The 18957-nt window shown below is 34.5% G+C and overlaps 2 protein-coding genes across 2 annotated transcripts; both read right to left on the bottom strand.

The window, feature by feature from the left end:
- Nucleotides 1-422: 422 nt before the first annotated feature.
- On the bottom strand, nucleotides 423-7713 carry LOC132180796 (vesicle-associated protein 1-3-like). Its single transcript, XM_059593754.1, has 8 exons — nucleotides 7470-7713; nucleotides 6902-6972; nucleotides 6705-6786; nucleotides 6236-6351; nucleotides 5965-6126; nucleotides 5751-5792; nucleotides 1027-1104; nucleotides 423-626 (listed from the first exon to the last, which is right to left on the bottom strand). The coding sequence occupies exons 1-8, from the start codon at nucleotides 7519-7521 to the stop codon at nucleotides 519-521; spliced, it is 711 nt and encodes a 236-aa protein (XP_059449737.1). The 5' UTR covers nucleotides 7522-7713; the 3' UTR covers nucleotides 423-518.
- A 3753-nt stretch (nucleotides 7714-11466) lies between these two features.
- On the bottom strand, nucleotides 11467-13390 carry LOC132171872 (thaumatin-like protein 1). The gene is made up of 3 exons (XM_059583286.1): nucleotides 13276-13390; nucleotides 12397-13172; nucleotides 11467-11526 (listed from the first exon to the last, which is right to left on the bottom strand). The coding sequence occupies exons 1-3, from the start codon at nucleotides 13388-13390 to the stop codon at nucleotides 11467-11469; spliced, it is 951 nt and encodes a 316-aa protein (XP_059439269.1).
- Between the last annotated feature and the right edge of the window lie 5567 nt (nucleotides 13391-18957).

The following is an 18957-nucleotide window of genomic DNA, read 5'->3' as shown; positions in this document are numbered from 1 at the left end:
ATGAAATAAAAATGTAGTTTTTAGCCTTACTATTAGACTAAAGATGCTCCTGACTAAGGGAAAATATCAATCGGTACTTTGTTTATATATATATATATATATATATATATATATATATATATATATGCATATTTCTATTGATTGTATTTAACTCCCCATTTTTTTCATTCTCAGTAAACAAAGAAAAATATCAGTAAAAAGGGAAATCACACTCAAGAGACTGAAAAAACACCAAAAACAAAACCCCCTTTGATTAAAACCAAGCATCGATATGTATTAGGTTTACAATAAGCCGAGCCCATCTAACCCACCTTTTCAACCGAAAAAGTTCTTAGGACTTGGATAAATCAATCATTCATATGTCAAAATACAATAATATGAGGCTATAATTTACACCCTAAAAGGAGAAAAGTCCTAAAAAAAAAAGGAAAGTCTTAGGAAGATCAGGAGCATCAATAATGTTGATTCCAACACCCAGCTAACAAAACAAAAGATTGCCTGATATGCAGCTTCTGCGTTTACTTGACAAAGTAGCCAAACAGGACGCCAAGGAGACCAACCAGCACCACAACAAATAGAGAGAGGCCACCAGCACGACTTTTGCTAATTTCTTTTCTCAGCAGATCCTGTCAAATATAGTTATGACATTATTATGACAAGGTATAGCAAGCAGAAATCACAAAATTTATTGAAAGACAAGACTGAGAAGAACAAATTTGTAGAACTGGTTAAAAAGAAAAGCATTTGTAGAAGAACAAATTTCTTTTCCATTTGACTTCTGCATAAACTTTCAATCAAGAATGCATGTTTCATTGCAAGCCTCAAGCCCCAAAAAGAAAGAGGGCTGATCAAACAGTCAATATACGGCCTTCTATTGAAATCAGTTAATTTGCGCAACTAACAAGACAAATCACATAGAATCACTAGGTAACATTGGACGCGAGCAATACAATTATGAATTTATTGAAAAACCACGGGAGTGTAAAAGATAATTGATACTATATAATGTACAAACAAAACCGATACCAGTTCCTGATGTAGTTTCTGATTTCGTTGCAAAGCAGAAGCTTTCTCCTCGGTCAAGTTGGAAATCATAGACCACTCCTGAAGAAAAATACATTGAACACAAAAATACAAGGTAATCAATCAATTGTATTGGAGGAGAATTGACAATAATCAAGCATAGAAACAGAAAAGCATCAAACAAACTTCAATTAAAACAAAAGATATTCCCAAGAAGATAATTAACAACTGCGCCAGCTGCCTGTTTGAACCTTAGCAACAACTTTTTCAAGATAGATAGTACATAATGCCTAATCCATGGTACCCCATTATCCTATCCATTAATCAACTTATGTAAGAAATTGTCCTTTTAATTACTGCAGTCTGGGAACCTAACATCTCGCGACGTAAAGGATTTATATAAGGTGTAAGACAAAAAAACTTTCACAGCATTAGTGAGTTCCTGACACTATTGAGTTTGTCTTTGACCACATCTTACAAGCAACCTGAATTCCAGAACAAATTTAACATGAGTTTTGTCTGTATCTTGTTGTCGCTATAAGACAGCTGGCTAAGATTAGAAATGACCTATTATAGGCAAAAGCTAAGAGCATGGGGTCTAAAAGCTAATGTGTTTTTCAAAGATACAGTAAAAGCTAAATCACCCAGGCACAACTGTGACTTTCATTTATTAAATTCTTGTATTTGAGTAATAATCTCTCTTTTTCCTATGATAAGAGGTCTATAAGCCTATTCCAAGGATGAAAACTTAATCTAAATTAACTGAAATCATATTAGCCACTGCAGAAGTATGAAAAAACAACCATTGGTGTTATATTATATGGATATACTCCCAATAATTATCTGCGCAACAACCTAGAAGCAACCCCCACTTCAATTTCTCCAATGATCAGCATTTATAATTTGACCTGACTTGAAGCAGGAATGGAGGAGGGGTTACTAAGACACCACTTCCTAGAGCACAAAATGAATAGCTTTTAAGGAGGACACCCACAGAGAAAGCCCAGGCTATTACCCCAATCCTAGAGTAGTAGATGCTTTGCCAATAGTAGCTCCTGACTATAATAACAACTCTTCGAGTAGCATGTCATTTAACTATACCAATGGTTCCAATGCCCACCTGCTAGGTCCATTAAATTCCACGACCTCCAATTTTGAATTTTCCTAACATGCAATATTTAGATGACAGAGTCATCACCAGCTGTCTTTATAAATTTGTACTTGATTCAAGTGTCACACCTAATCCCTCAAAATCAGTTATATTATAATGTTAATTGCAGGCATAAAGTACATATTTTTGAGGTTGTCAAAACTGGAACACATAGACATGCATGATTAAGAAAAAAAAACACACTGAGCCTATGACTTAGTTGTTGAAGAATAGAAATTGCAAGACAACTATGCCTTACAAGGACATCTGGTACCACCATTACTACCTCCTCAATAGCAGCTTCTGCCACATTGTCTCAATATTTAAGGTCATCATATGTTAAATTCATACAGCAAACTTGAAGAAAATATCAAACTCACCATGTGTTGCCCTGAAAAAATTATAGCTATCAACATAATAAAGTGACAATCAACCATAAAGAAAAAAGTGAAAAAGAAAAAAACTGAAGCATCAACAACTTTTCATTGGTTCTTACTGGCAGAAAATTTCATGAAGCTCTCCAATCTATGTTTCCGTAAACTTTTTTTTGATAAATAATCGAAACTTTATTAAAAGCGTAAATTGCCCCCAGGTAAACATGAGGTATACAAAAGAAGCCACCTAGCTAGTAGAAGCAAAAAGAACCCAAAAATCATGATAGCTAATCACCAAAGGAAAAACAAATGCAATTGTCTAAAGATACAAGGTGTTGAAAAATAAAGATTTAATCTCTTCCAAAACCCTCTTACGGTCCTCAAAGATTCTATTATTTTATTCCCTCCATAGACACCACAAAAGGTATGAAGGCATCATCTTCCACACAGCAGCACTCCAAGTGCTGTCAGCAGTCTACCAATAAGCATATTAGTCGACTACTCATCTAGGTATAACCCAAGAGTGCCCAAATCGACAAAAGAAAACATTCCAAATGGCATAAACAACCTCACAATGAAGAAGGAGGTCCACGTTCTCCCCATTCCTTTTACACATATCAACTACAATGATGTGCTGCTTCCAGAGATTTCCATGGTAAAGATCTTTCCACGGGCTGCTGACCAAACAAAAAAGGCCACCATCAAAGGGACCTTAGTCGACACCCTTCCAAGGGAAACAGAGACCATCATTACAACCCATGACACTATAGAAGAATTTAACACCAAACAACCCTCTTTTGGAAGTGATCCATCACAGTTTTGTCCCCTTCCCTTCTCATTCTTACTAAATACTGAAAAACGAGGTAAAGACATCTACCTCCCAATCATGAGCCGCTCTAACAAAGTTCATGTTCTATTGAATGGAACTACCAAAAAAATTCACTTGAGCCGCAACAGAAGCATCCTTTGTGCAAGCAATACCAAATAAAACAGAAAAGGCTTTCTTAAGGGCCACATCCCCACACCAGAGATCATGCCAGAATTTAACCTTAAAGCCAACTTCCACTTCAAATCTGGTATGACTACAAAATTTTCCCCAAACCTTCCTAGTATTCTTCCATAAACCCACCCATACGCCCCAACAAGCTCACTAGAACACCACCCTTCTCATAAACTGCTATATTTAGAGTCCACCACCACTCTCTGCCAAGCCTCTTTCTCAAACCCATAGCACCAAATCCATTTACCTAAGAAGCATGATTAAAGCTCTACAAGTTCCTATCCCCCAACCCTCCCATAGAAATCAGCATACAAACCTTGGACCAACTCACCAAACAATATTTGAGCTCTTCACCAAGTCCATCCCATAAGAAATCACGTTGACGCTTCTTAATACGGTTTACAACACTCGTATGGAGAGGAAAGAGGGACATGAAGTATGTAAGTAAGTTGGATAAGATGCTCTTGATAAGGGTAACCCTACCACCCTTAAACAAGTACAACATTTTCCAACTAGCTAGCTGACGTTCAATCATCTCAATAACATTGTCTCAAATATGTTTGGCCTTGTAGGAAGCCCCCAACGGAAGACAAAGATACTTTAAGGGCAGAGATGCAACCCCACAACCTAGAATCCCAGCCAACCCAGCCACATTATCAACATTTCTCATTGGAACCAATTCCGACTTGACTAAGTTTGCCTTCAAATTCAACACAACTTCAGAACATAAGAATAAGCTTCGTAAATTGCGAAGATGATTTGGTTCAATCCCACAGAAAAGCAATGTATCATTAGCAAATATAAGATGGGAGATACCAATCCAATCCCCACAAAGAAGCTAGACCACAAGCCTCCACTCACTGCAGCTGAAATTATCTTATCCAATGCCTCCATCACTATGACAATTAGCAAATGAGACAAAGGGTGACCTTGCCTCAAGCCATGAGGGCTGCTAAAGAAGCTAGTGGGAGAGCCGTTCACCAAAACTAAGAAACACACCCATGAGCACCATTTCCTCCCAAACCAGCACCTTCTCAGCATGTACAATAGAAAATCCCAATTAACATGATTATAAGCTTTTTCTAAGTCCATTTTACAAATAACCTCTGCTTTTCCAAATCTCATTGTACTATCAAGGCATTCATTGGCAATAGGAATAAGATCTAGGATCTGCCTACCTCGGATAAACACATTCTATGACTTAGAAATAATTTTCTCCAACAACATCTTAAGCATGTTTGCTAGAATTTTAGCAATAATCTTGTAAATGCTACCCACTAGACTAATAGGGTGAAAGTCCTTGGATCGACCACCCCTGGGAATCTTTGGAATAACGGCGAGGCATGTAGCATTAAGGCTTTTCTCGAGCTTACAACTAGCATGGAAATCATAAAAAGCCTTCATGATGTCTCCAGTCAAAACAACCCAACAAGCTTGGAAGAATGCCATAGAGAACCATTAGGGTTCAGTGCCTCGTCACCATTCAAACCTTTCACAACCTCCCACACCTCCCTTTCCTCAAATTCTCTCTCCAACCAACTAGTCTCAGCCTCATCAATAGAATCAAAGGAAAGATCATCCACCACAGGCCTCCAAATAAACTGATCAGTGAACAACTATTTATAAAACTGGACAATGTGCTTGCTGATCTCCAACTAGTTGGTAGAAATTGTGCCAGCAATCAACAAGGAATCAACGGAATTCCTTTTTCTGTTGTAGTTAGCCATTATGTGAAAAAAACTGTGTACTTGTCACCCTCCTTGAGCCACAAGATCCTAGATTTTTGCTTCCAACTCACGTTCTCCATGAGAGAAAATCTTTCTAGTTTACTAACAATTTCTGCCTTCTTGGTAAAGCATCATAATCATTACAAGCCATTTTACCCCCAACCAGACACTGACTCTCCCTAGAAGGCAGTATCAAAGTATAAGCTTGATAATTGCATAGTACAAATGCTTCCAACTAACTATAGACACACAACATAATCTTACTGAAGGGATAAGACAGAAAGTGATTATTATAAAAATTATAATGCCAATATTTCAAACATCCTTAAACATACGATGAAAACTTAAACATACTCACAAGGAGTAACAAATGAACAGAATATTATTAAAAAAAACTATCAACTATTAAAATGAAATGTGGTACTGATAATTAAAATTACAAATGTTTATCGTAAGCTGGGCAGAGAGACATTTACCTCTGAAGACTTCTCTTTAGGCTCCTCTAAAGATCTTGATACCTAAGATTACGACATTTAAAATAACATTCCAGACCATAAGGAAACAAATTGCCCATCAATGTCTCTGTCAAAGGTTTTGAAATTTTTTGCAAAGAGGTATAGTGCCAAAAAAAAAAAAAAAAAAAAGAAGAAAAAGGAATAAATTTCAAGACAGCAGAAACGAAAAACTTACAGCATCAAACAATAAACGATTTTGATGCCCATTCTCAAGCACTGATGCCCTGGGAGAAGAATCTTCTTCAGGTTCTTCAGGGACAGGTGATGGGGGGTTAGCAGGAATGTAAATGACCCTCATCTTGAACTCTTCCACAACCTTACCATCCTCTTTGTTAAACTTAAAAAAAAACAAACAATACACCAAGTCTGAGTCCATGAAAGAAAAACAACCCAAAACACCACAACAGCCCAAAAAAAAAGGCCCAAGAGCAGCAAAACCATCACACCATTTCTGGGGTTATGTCTTTCGTAGTCGCACCATCCGGCGCAACCACACTTTGAAGAAGAAATTTGTCCTTGCACTGCAAATCAGGGGGTACCTCTTTAGGAGCTTGCATTGTAACTGCCAGAATACATGTCAAGAAAGCAGTAATCAAGAACAGATAGATATAGACAACATACAAAGTGAAATGATAGAACTATGTGAACCAAACAACAAGCATTTCAAATCTAAAATTTGACCATTTTTTTTCTGTAAATAGATACATGCACATTAGCAGTAAACTACCTATAAAATTTAGGCAAAATATTAGATGAAGAATAATATCAACAACTAAATGGGGAACGAATATGACTATCACCTAGCAATTCAAATTCTAAATTAAAAAAATGGAGGAAGTATGATATTATAACCAAAAAGAAAAATAAATCAACATGAAGAACCACTTGGTATTATGATTACTAGTAAGTATTTACCTGTAACATTGCATGTGGTTCGAGGCAAAACAATGCCAGCATTAGGACGGACACAATATTTTTTGGGGTTTGTTGTTTTAACCTAATCAATTACAATGTTCAGTAAATTAAACAGAACATTAGCACAATGACTTGATGGAAAATCATAGAAAAACCAAATAAACAAACACAGCGATGAAAATTCAAAAGGAAACTACCTTGAACGCCACATATTTATCCGTTTTATTCGTCAATTGTATGGAACATGAACTCTGCCTCTTCACTTCAACTTTGCCATCACATGCAAAAATAACCCAGAATCAGCAACAAACACCTTGAAAAGGTTCTGAGAGGAAAATTAACATCACAAAAATTGGACCAAACAGCAAACAGAAATAAAAATTCAAAAGGCTTATAGATACTCAAATGAACCTAAAACGACAATTTAGCTCAACTCATATGGTTACAAATTTTAAAAAAATAAAAAAAACATTTTCTTTCATTTTTGTTTCTTTCCCTTAATTTTCACGCAAAACAAACGATGGCAAAAGAAACCTCCCAAAAACACCACAAACCAAACAATTCATAATTTTCAGTTTGTCCTACATATTTATCGGCAACCAATTAGAAAGAGGCAACAATTCGCTAAATCCGTTTCTGGGTTCTCCTATTAAACCAAAGGAGCATAAAACATGACACCCAAATTTTTCTCTCTTCGATTTTCCAAAATTTTCTAGGGAAGCAAACAGAAAGTAGCAAGACAAATGAGTTTAAGAAAAGACTTACATAGGACTTTGAGTTCTGTAGGTTGAATGTTTAGAAGATCCCAAGTACCCATCGCTATGAATCCAGAAGATATTCTTTTTCTTTTTTTGAAACAAAAATAAAACTAGAAATCTTACAAGAACCGAAAATTAGGGGTTTTGGGAAAAGCACAGATGTGATCTGAGAAGAACTGGAAGCAGAAAATACTTCCGCGTGATTTCAAACACGAAAGGAGATAGCGTCACAGGCGTGTGATTTTCACGACTGTTCTCCACCGTCCATATGAAAAGGCAGAGGGGCCTTTATGTGGGTTCTATAGTTCAGTTCTAAATTATGCTGATCTAACGGTGATATATTGGCCGTCGTATCTGTGTTGTGAACGGCTGTTATGGTAGAATTAGGATCTCGTTTGTCGCCTGGTGTTGCTTTTTTTAGTTTTTGATTTTGATAAGGTTGGTCTGGCATTGTCGTGCGGGAATTTGTATTGACTCAAATGCCCTTTCCATTTTAGACTATTATATGGTTTGATTTCAGAAGAGTGTGCTGGAGAAGGGCAGATATGGTATGAGGTAAAGCTGGCAGAAAGTCATTTTGTGTGGGCTTAACTAGTGTTGCTTCTTATAAAAAAAACGTATTAATTAAAACGTACATGTTACAATATTGTATACATCATTAAATATAATAAAGTAAAATATTAAAACAAAAAAGATCTTTGTCCAAAAAAACAAAAGCCAACGTGGGCACGTAATGTTGGAAATTATATTTTTATTTTAAAATAATGTTGACGTGACAGTCTTATTTATTGGATCAAATATTGTTAAAAAATAAAAAAAAAAATTCAAGAGTTTGTAGAAACTGCCACATTAACATTATTCGATAGTCATGGAATAAAAATATCATTTCTCCAAAAATTTATGTGAATTAGATTGAATAAATTTCCTTTACACGAAAAAATAATGCTACTCTTTATGCATAGGAATGTTTAGTAGATCAATAATTGTGCAAAACTATAATTAAAAATGGCCTTATTATTGTAATCAAGCATTATTAAAATTTGTACATGGTCCAAAACTTACTAATTTTTTTAATTAAAAAACGAGTTAAGCCTAGCATTCCTCTATTGGAAAACTGAGAGTGTTATCCTAATAAATTTCTTATTAATGAATGAAAAAAACAAAATAAGATCTATAATCCCATTACTTTTAGAAAAATATCCAAAGTTTATATAAAAAATAATAATAAAAAAAATTGATGAGCTATGAAGTCGATTAACTCGTTTTTTTAATTAAAAAATAATAATAATAAGTTTTGGACCATGCTAGGCTCACAAACAAATTTTACCAAAAAAAAAAAAACAAAAACAAAAACAAAACAAAAAATTTAATATGATTGGAAACGAAATAAATTTAACTTTTGAGAAACCCAATATTATTCCATATTGTAAAAAAAATTTTGTAAAATTTGTTTATAGATTTAACATTTTTCTTTCCAATATAGATGAGATAACCCCGAGCCATAGTAGTCCTGTCGAATGAGTACTGCAGTCATAGAAACTTTCAGTATTAGAATTGATTTGAGATGTAAGATCTAAAATTTTATTTTCAGTGAAAATACTAGGCCAATTTCTAAAACCTAACAGAAGGCTTTTGAGAATTTATATTTGTGATTATATGGAGGGATATAACACCCAAAGAAAATTAAATCTCATAAAAATATATTGAAGTGTGAAATTAAATGATAATATCATTTTTATTATTGATCATCATTATATGTCACAAACAAGTGACTCAGAAATTGGAGGTCAATTCGAGTGAATTTTGTGAAGAAGAAATTACCATATAATCTTGCACCTGTCTGAAACACTTGTAAATTTTTCTTTTTTTTTTTTTTTTTTTGTTGGTCAAGAATACTCAATATGCATGTGTTTACTTTCTTTGTCATAAATCATTCTAAACCCTTTCTACTTACAAAATTTTATTTAATTTCTTTGGATATTTACTACTAACCATGAGCTTGTTTCAATTCGGCTTCAACCCTTTTTTCATTTATCATTTTGTAACTTGTCTTACAGCATTACCTCATTCTGATAATAGGTTGCTCACTGAATAAGCAAATCCATATGTTATTCCATGATTTCATCTAAACCCAAAACTACAATCAGTCAGTAAATGTTAAGGTCACCGTCATCTTTCCCGATTTCTTATATATAGGAAAAGGGCTACAAGAGAGAATCCTTTCCATTCTTGATCGAGATGGAAGAGAGAATGAGAATGATTTATTACAATGAAGTTGCAACCAAACAGTGCACTTCTACTTACAAATTCATTCTATCAACTTAACTAAAGCCATGAAAAAAGCTAAGGTTATGTAGCCATGTAGGCTTATTTACTTTGATGTTCATGTTGATCCTGATTGTGATACTTTAACTTATGGTTTGAGTCGTAAGAAGTTGATAGAATATATAGATAAATTTAATTATTTACACTTTCCTCTAAGCTTGGATTCAAATTTTCTCTATAATAAATGAAACTCAATACCTAGAATATTTAATTGAAATAAGAAGTCATGAATTGATGTAAACAAGATTCGAACTGGGGATTTGTGGTTCTAATATTATGTTAAATTACTATTTATCTCTAAGCTTAAATTGATATTAAATGGTAAATTTAATCATTTAATTAATATTTTATCTAAAAGGTGAATGCTAGATGAATTGGAGGCCATGCATGTGGTTGACCCCTAGCCTCCTGGACAGCGGCAGAGCTAAGATTTTGCTTTTGTAGGGACAAGACACGGGACTAATAATTAATTAATATAAAATAATGTTATATTTTAATATGGTTTATTTAAGTAATATTATATGTAGAACTCATGTCACTTTTGATGTAACTTTTAAATCAAAGTTGGATCAAAATACAATAATAATCATATTTTCAAATTCAATGATAATCATTACTTTAATTTGGGATAAAAAAGACACGAGTCCTACGTATACTAGCATTACTCATGTTTACCCAAAAATCAACATAAATAATTTCCTTATTTCAAACACCCCAAAGGAAATATGCCTATTAATGGTATGCAATTATTTTCCCTTACACTAACATCTAATGTTGTTTCAATAAAACACAAGTAATATGTAACATAAAACTCCTAAAACATGTAAAGGAATTCTGGAATCCTCTTTTTCTTCAAACTCAGGTTCAAAAAGGTACACAACATTGAAAGAGTTAATCAAATGCAAGTGTGATCAGAATAATCAAATGAAGAAGGAAGAAGAAAAAAACAAGAATCAGAATTCTCATCCAAGATCTGCTATTTCTTTTCTTTTTATTTTCTCTAAGATGAAGAAGAGTAGGGGCTGGGGCTTAATGAACCTCAAAAATTACAAGTAGAATTTTATTATTTTATTATTATTATTTTTTTTCAGGATGAACATTGGCTCAGTCAAATTCTGCATCAAGTAAAATATTAGTGTAGTACATAGCATTACTTAAATAAAAAATATCTCCTAAAATATATTAGCAAAGAGAGCCATAAGGTTCTTCAACATGTAACGGTCGAATTTTAATTGAAAACATGACAACTATATCTTGGGATCTAATTCCAAAACTAGTCTCCCGTATGATTTTTGACCAGTTTATAAAACCTAGCTTATAACCCATATTATGCGCGGATTTTTCATTATAATTATTTATTTATTTATTTATTTATTGAAGTGTCTTAAAAAAGAGTAGCAAAAATATAAATAACAATAATAAAAAGGAAATAAAAGAAATGTTATAGAGGTATTCATTAAATTCAAACAAATTTGTGGCCAATAATGATGGTTGGATTTTCACTTCAAAAAAATAAATAAATAATGACGGTTGGGTTGACGAATTAAACCACCATTAAACAACATAAAACAATCATCAAATATTACTTCACACAAATTTAGCCACCAATTCCACTGGCCGTGTTGGAATTGGTGTGGTGATTCGTGACTTAGGTGGAAACTTTATTGCGGCTAGATCATTTACACAATAATATGGAAATTTCGAACCGATTGCAGGTAAGATATTAGCTTCATATCATGCTGCAAGATTCAGTGCAAAGATCAATTTGCATACCACCATCTTGGAAGGGGATGCTACAGGTGGTTAATGCCGTGAACTTAAAGGACCAATAATGGAGTCGGGTTGGACATCTTGTGGCAGATACGCAGACTATTCTTCATGCTTGGCCTAAATGGAAATGTTGCCATGTCCATAGAGAAGCCAACCAAGTGGCTCATATATTGGCTCGTTTGGCTGTTCAAAATGTAACAGATATTTCTTGGATGAGTGAAATCCCAAACTACATCCGTGATATAATTCTAATAGAGCGTTTTACTCCATCTTTGATTCATTAATACAAATTACAACTTTTTTTCAAAAAAAAAAAAAAAAAAGAAAAAAGAAAAAGTCACCTAAACCATTTTATATATTAAAATTTGGTTCTTTTCAACCTATTTTTCATTAAAAAAAATAAAATAATAAAAAAATAAAAAACTACTTAACACAGCTATTTTCAGCCAACTTGTCCAATTTTAGGCCCTCCTCTTAAAGATTCAACTTATATATATATATATATATATATATATATATATAACTTATTGTTTATTAGCTAGCAGTCACTTTTTAAAATAAAAGTTTTGCTAAATTTAGATTGTATAAACTTTTTTGGAGCTCTAACAGACACTATAAAATAGAAGTTTTCTTAAGATTTGCTACAGTAAACTTTCAAATATGAAAGTTTAATGTAGTAACTTGTAAGATTTTTTTTTTTTTTCTCCCTCTCCCTCTCCCTCAACCCAAACAAAAATAATAAAAGTAATATTTAATTAGAGGAGAGAGTTAAAATAGATATTTGGATGGAGTGTAAAACTAGTACATAAAATGAAAAAAATGGTATTTTCAATAGCTACAATAACAACATTTGCTGGAGATGCTCTTGCATGGTAAGGCGGAGGGCAAAAAGTGATGAGGTAATCGGTCGGCGTCGTTGTGCATGGTTGTCGGCAGTAATTAGAGATGACGCCATAATTGGGATATGAACAGGTATACGTCCCGGTGCCTTCATCGTAGCCGAAAGCCTCAGCCACTGGGCAGTTATGGTTAAGGAAATCCATGTACAAGCTGGGCTTGCACGGATCCACACTCTTGGGGGCCGCAATGCAACAGTAGTTCTTGTACTCTCTCATCTCACACGTGGCGTTCTTACAGGACGCGCTCACATCTGTAGCCGTAGGACATGCGCTGCTAAAGTCCATGGAGCAACCCGACTCGTTACAGCTCCCTCCGATTCCACCCAGCGGTACAACCGTCATAGGGAGGTTATCAGACTGCCCGGGGGAGGCTTGAACAAGGAAGTCGAGGTTGTCTTCATGGTTCTTTAGATCGAACTTAGCTGCTGTGGCTGGTGAAGCGGGATAGCCATCCGGGCATTCTACGGTGGACGAGCCGCAGCCACCTGTGAGGCACCAGAACGCGCCGGTGGAGTCCTTGGCGCAACCGGTGCGACCCCACAAGGCGCCTGACCAGGAGTGATTTACGGCAAGAGTTTTGGAGTTGTTGGAATAGAGAGTGAAGCCGGTGGTGGGGAGGTGGGTACTATTGGCGTGGTTGGATCTAATGGCTGGCCATACTGTGTAGTTGCACTTGTTTATGATTGTGAGTTTTGCTGAATACACTACTCCTGCAGCTACCACAAATGGCAAACGATTTAAAATAAATTACAAGTAATTAATCATTCAAACATTGTTAATTAAACTCTATAATTATTAAGCTTTAATTGGGTTAATTACCTGAGAGGAGAGAAAGAGAGAGGAGAGTGATATAAACAAGGAGAAAGGCCATGTTAATTGAACCCAAAAGTGGATGGCAGTCCTTTGAGAAGAAGAGGGCTTCAAGTGTGCACATTTATAGACATGGAGTATGAGAGGGTCGTGCATGTGTTAGAATAACTGAAGAGGTATATATATATATATATATGCTAAACATTTTAAATTTTTGCTTCAAAAGTTGGTTTCTAAATGATTTGTCACCATCCCATGAGTTGATGACTAGGGGTGAAACTAGACTTTTAGGTTGGGGGTACAAAAAAAATATTTTTAAGGGTATATTTAAAAAAAATAAGGGTGGGTTTTAAAATTTTTGGGGGATATATATATGCTAAACATTCCAAATTTTTGTTCTCAAAGTTGGTTCTCAAATGATTCATCACGATCCCATGAGTTAGTGACTAGGGGTGGAACTAGACTTTTAGTTTGAGGGGGCAAAAAAAATATTTTTAAGGGTATATTTTTTTAAAAAATAAGGGTGGGTTTTAAAATTTGGGTTTTCATCCAAGGGTCATTATTCTACCACGTATCCTACTACTAATAAAAAAAATAAAATAATAAATACTTATTATTTTATTAGTAGTGGGACACATGGCAAAATAACCATTAGATGAAAAATAGACGGCCTAAATTCAAAATTTTAGAAACTGAATCCTGATCTGGGGGGGGCACAGCAAGCACGATCTGGATCCACTAAAATTCTTAGGAGAATTTCAATTTCTGAAATTTTAAATATAGGCCGTCCATTTTTCATATAAGGGTCATTGTTCTGCTACGTGTGCCACTACTAATAAAATAACATATATTTATTATTTTATTATTTTATTATTTTATTAGTAGTGGGACACGTAGCAGAACAATGACTATTGGATAAAAAATGGACGGCCTAAATCTAAAATTCCAGAAACTGAAGGAATTTCAGTAGATCCTAATCCCCCAAAGCATGTTTTGGGTCACCCTAGTTGATGACACACTTCTCAAAAATAACAAATTTAATGAGATGGTAATACATTATTTGAGAATTAACTTTTAGAAAGAAAATTGTGCCCCCCCAAAGCATGGTTGCCCCGGTTAGTGACACACTTTTCAAAAATAACAAATTTAATGAGTTGGTAACACATTATTTAAGAATTAATTTTGGAAAAAAAAAAAAATTTGGGATTAGAGTATATATAGAGTATGGGAGGGTTGTGCAGGTGTTGGAAGAACTGAAGAGCTAGCTAGGCTGCTATGTTAACGATGGTTTCTTTTCCAAAACTTGAAAATGAGCTCCAAAAGAAAAATTATAATAAAGGGTGGCATCCGCATCATATCAACATGTGTGATTTCTGCACTCGAAGGGGTCAGAATAGTGATAGCATTGTATCATATGTGAGAGTGCTCCTTGTGCAAGTAAAAGGTTATTAATTAATTAAGCCGCGGAGTTAAAAAGGATTACTACTGCCCAAAAGTTGGCCATAACTTATGTTGAAGTAGGGTTAGCAATTCATGTCAGTGAGTTGAGTTTCAATTGCATGTGTCGAAACATGAATATAAATCATATAAGTTAACTTTAATTTGACTCATTTAGTTAAACATGTTAGATACTTCAACTTTAACTCGCTAATTTCGTGTTGGGTTCGTGAGTTGTATCAAAAATATCAAACCTTAAATATCGTGTGCCGGGTTTAGGTTGTGTTGAAGTATATATATATATAGGCCAATTCTAGCTAACTCGACATATTTAACCAATCAAACCCTTTAACCTTAACTTATTAATTTTGTATTTAATTTAAGTTAGGTTTACAGTGTCAAAAATTACCAACCCTAAGTTGAAGGAAAGCTTTGATCTGAAAATTTTAAAAATAAATAAATAAGGAATGCGACAAATTAAAAGGCTACTAAATATTATTGTTTGCAAAAATTTAAAAACTGGTCAGGCAATCAGCTATTAACTTGCTCGCATTATATTCACCCAAAATATGCATCCATCATCCATGAGTACAAAGTTCAAATTAACAGCTTGCCCAAAAAATAGTAATAAGTGTCGCACAAATTAAGTTGTACGTGCAAAGCAGTTGGTTCAGTAAATTGGGATGAAGTATTGCAGCCAATGAAGAATATTTCCGATACAAGCGACACATGCCTGCACGACACGGACTGAATTGGAAATGTTTCTTCTAGCTTTTGCCTCATTAAGAGTCTAGATAGTCAGAAAACCTTCCGGCGGAGGTGATTTTCGTACCGCCTCCACCTTCGAAAAGTCGAAGTTGGAGTCAATCTAACTAGCTTTCGACATTGACAATTATCCTTTCCAACATATTAGCCTTTTCATTTAAAAAAAAGAAAAAACTGTTTCCCTTTTCTGGCGTTAGTTTTGTTTTAGAATTTTGAGACTTTTTGGGTTTATGCAGACGTGGCAATATCTTACTCAGAGGCCAAGGAAGGAGGTTTGGATGTTTTTCACACTTACGTTTTCTGGAACGGGCATGAGCCTTCACCTGGCCAAGTAATGGATTCGGTCTCCAGCTCCAGCAGAACAATATTAATGGCAACGAGGCTTGTGTTTGGTTGCCGAGAAACAATGGGATTTTTTTTTACACTATTTTAATTATGGGAAAAATATAAAAAAGCCCCTCAAATTATCAGTCATTTTCGATTTAGCCCCATAATGTTTCAAAAGTGATAAAATAGCCTCCCAAACTACCAAACTATTGCATTTTGGCCACTCCGTTAGTAAAAACCGTCAGTTTGGACGGAAACTGAAAAATGACGTCGTTTTGTTGGGGGACTACTTTATTACTTTCTAAACATTAATGGGCTAAAATGAAAACGGCTGGTAGTTTGGGGGGCTTTTTTATATTTTTCCCAAAAAATTTTTTTTTTCATAAAAGGGCATTGTAGTAACTTACCCATAACAAAACGACGTCGTTTTGCAGTTTCCGTCCAAACTAACGGTTTTGACTAACGGAGTGGCAAAAATGCAATAGTTTGATAGTTTAGGGAGCTACTTTATCACTTTTGGAACATTAAAGAGCTAGATCGAAAACGACTGATAATTTAGGAGGCTTTTTTATATTTTTTTTCTTTAATTATTTTCTGCGTTAAATTCAAACGTTCTTGTTTGAAAAATAAGCGCCATAAAATTCAAATGCAATCACCAGGGATTGAGATAACAAGCATACTCATGGACGAACAACTTCAGCCTTCTTTGAGCTTGTATTTGGGTTGCCGGACACTAACAAATAGACATAGTTGGTGAATCAAAGTCCTGGAAAACTGAAGTAATTAATACTATAAGTTTTTTTTTTGTCACTCCTGTAGCCTTCCAAGAATGATGTGACTGTTAAAATCATCATTGTGTTTGTAATGGATCACTATTGAATTTTAATCAAATTGTGATTTTAAAAGTCACTTTATTTTTTGAGTGACACAAGAGAGACTTCTAAAATTACTCGAAAAAACTTGGTTCAATGAAAGGAAGTTTGATATGCTAGAGGGTGGGAATTCAGAGACGGATTTAGGGGGGACCGGCAGTGGCTCTAATCCCCCCCAAATTACAAGAAAAAAAAAATAAGGCAAAAAAAAAAATCAAGGTAAAAAAATAATAATTTAAGGTATTTCTTACCAATTGGTCACTTCCCAAAAAGTTTTTGTTAACATGAATAGCGCCATTGCCTCTGCCTCAAGTCCTAAGAATGAAAATGATATTGTTGCTATCCAAGGTGTAGTGCGATTACACTTGCCAAAAAAAGATCACCTTCCAGCTGTCAATCATGCAAGGAAGGAAATGAGTGTTGCTGTCAATAACCTTGCAGCTGTTGTAGATACAAAGAAGGGAAGGAGCCTTGGTCAATCACACAGGAATGGAAATGGGAGATAATTCAGAATATTCACTCTAGGAAAGATTTGTTCTATTCAACCATTGTAATAAATGGAATTTGTCTCATCAAGGAAATATTCAACAGAGAAGCTCACCTATGGGAAATACTTGACTAGCAAATCTTATTAATTGACAATATGTGGAATTGTTTGGCTGTAAATTATATCTTGTCTCATTGCTTTGCCTTGTAAATCACGAACCACATCACTATGTAGTGGTGTACATATTACTATTTATCATCAATGAAAATTTTCTCTCCTTGTTAGAAAACTTTCAGTTCTTGACTTAGGGTCCCCCAAATTCAAAGTTTACTCCGTCCCTGGGTGGGATTCAAAGTGTAATTGAAGCTTGTGTAAGCAGAGGTTGTCCAAATGCAAGCTTGATCAAGCACAAAAGTATGACAATGCATGCCACCTTTGAAGTCTGTCTTTCTTTACAAAAGCAATAGAGAGATGGAATCCTGTCACTTGTCTGTGTTTTAGATAGCCTTTTTGAACCTTTTTTTTTGCATGTTGTAAAGAAATATCTACTTTTAATCTTTTAACTTTTGCCAAATATTTATTTTTCCCCTCTTTTAAATGTCTCTTTGGTTTCTTGCCGGTGGCTTAACAGAGGGCACCTAAAAGTTTTAAAGGGTCAAAAGAAAGAAAGCCAAATTGCTGTGAAATGGAATTTCATCCTGGACCTAAACCGTTACTGTATCCCAACTGGGCTTCATAATTATTTATTAGTAATGATAATATGGAAGTGAAAATAGACTCTATCTTCATCTTTTACCCTCACCATTCATCATTTCTTATATATATATATATATATATATATATATATATATATATATATTACTTTCCTAAAGTTTCACATCATTTTTAATTTGGCTTTCAATGTTTAAAAATTGACAATATACTTCAACAAAGTATCAACAATTCGCAATGTGACCCATCCATTAGTTATTTCTATCTAATTTGACGAAAAATGGCTCAAGTGCGATGCACTAGCATTTTTTGTCTAAAATTTCTAAAATTGCCCCATAATTTTTAAGAGAATTCTATTTGGCTGGATTGGGGGCTGCAAGCCATCCCATGGGAGTGGTTCGGCCACCCCCAAGGAACCAAATGGGGCAGTTGTAATTTAGCCAAGCTGAACTTTAGGATTTTAAAATTAGCTTGTTTACGAGGATGCTTATTCGAATTGAGCTCGAGTTCGAGAATGTGATGCACCAAAACTTTTAAGAAATACAACCATTTGAAAAAACAACCGTTGAATTAATCACTTTCATAAGTGCAATTGTAACATACAATTGTTTTAAAATCCTTTTTATTTTGAAAAACAACCAAAAATCCAACTTTTGGCTTATGGCTGAACATTTGATGGGGGACCACAGAATTTTCAGCCTTAACCCTAACACGAACGTCCGAGGCTTTGTGTCTTCTCCGAAAAACTTTGCCTCATTTTTAAATATTTTTCAAATACTATGTTAACGTAAGCATTGGAATGTCTTTGGTCTCCTTGAACCAATAAATTTGATGACTATTTTCTTTATTTTGCAAGTAACTTGTTACCGATCTGACTGTCAAAAAAAATTACTTCATCAAATCTTGTCTTATGCTAAAAGTTGGGTGGGCTGGAAATTTATTTATTTGGTGTAGACGTACGTGAATATGAAACTCTCAGCGCTACAACTAAAATCCCCACAAAATCTAATAATAATTCTTTTTGGTCTTCCTTTCAAAAAAAAAAAAACAAAAAAAAATCCTGAGTGTTGCATTCATCACGTGTCCTCCCTA

This window comes from Corylus avellana, chromosome ca1, assembly GCF_901000735.1.
Source record: "Corylus avellana chromosome ca1, CavTom2PMs-1.0".
NCBI classification, from domain to species: Eukaryota; Viridiplantae; Streptophyta; class Magnoliopsida; order Fagales; family Betulaceae; genus Corylus; species Corylus avellana.
Note: the sequence above shows the minus strand (reverse complement) of the source record. Positions and strands in the feature narration are given on the sequence as shown.

Bases quoted from the DNA above. Each gene is read 5' to 3' on its own strand.
- LOC132180796 (XM_059593754.1), bottom strand. From the start codon at position 7,521: ATGGGTACTTGGGATCTTCTAAACATTCAACCTACAGAACTCAAAGTC. The intron at 6,787-6,901 runs GTAGTTTCCTTT...GTAATTGATTAG, and splicing joins ATAAATATGTGGCGTTCAAG to GTTAAAACAACAAACCCCAA. The intron at 5,793-5,964 runs GTAAGTTTTTCG...TCGTAATCTTAG, and splicing joins ATCGTTTATTGTTTGATGCT to GTATCAAGATCTTTAGAGGA.
- LOC132171872 (XM_059583286.1), bottom strand. From the start codon at position 13,390: ATGTGCACACTTGAAGCCCTCTTCTTCTCAAAGGACTGCCATCCACTT. The intron at 13,173-13,275 runs GTAATTAACCCA...CATTTGTGGTAG, and splicing joins CTCTCTTTCTCTCCTCTCAG to CTGCAGGAGTAGTGTATTCA. The intron at 11,527-12,396 runs GTAGCTATTGAA...TGAATCTTGCAG, and splicing joins CTCCAGCAAATGTTGTTATT to CATGATATGAAGCTAATATC.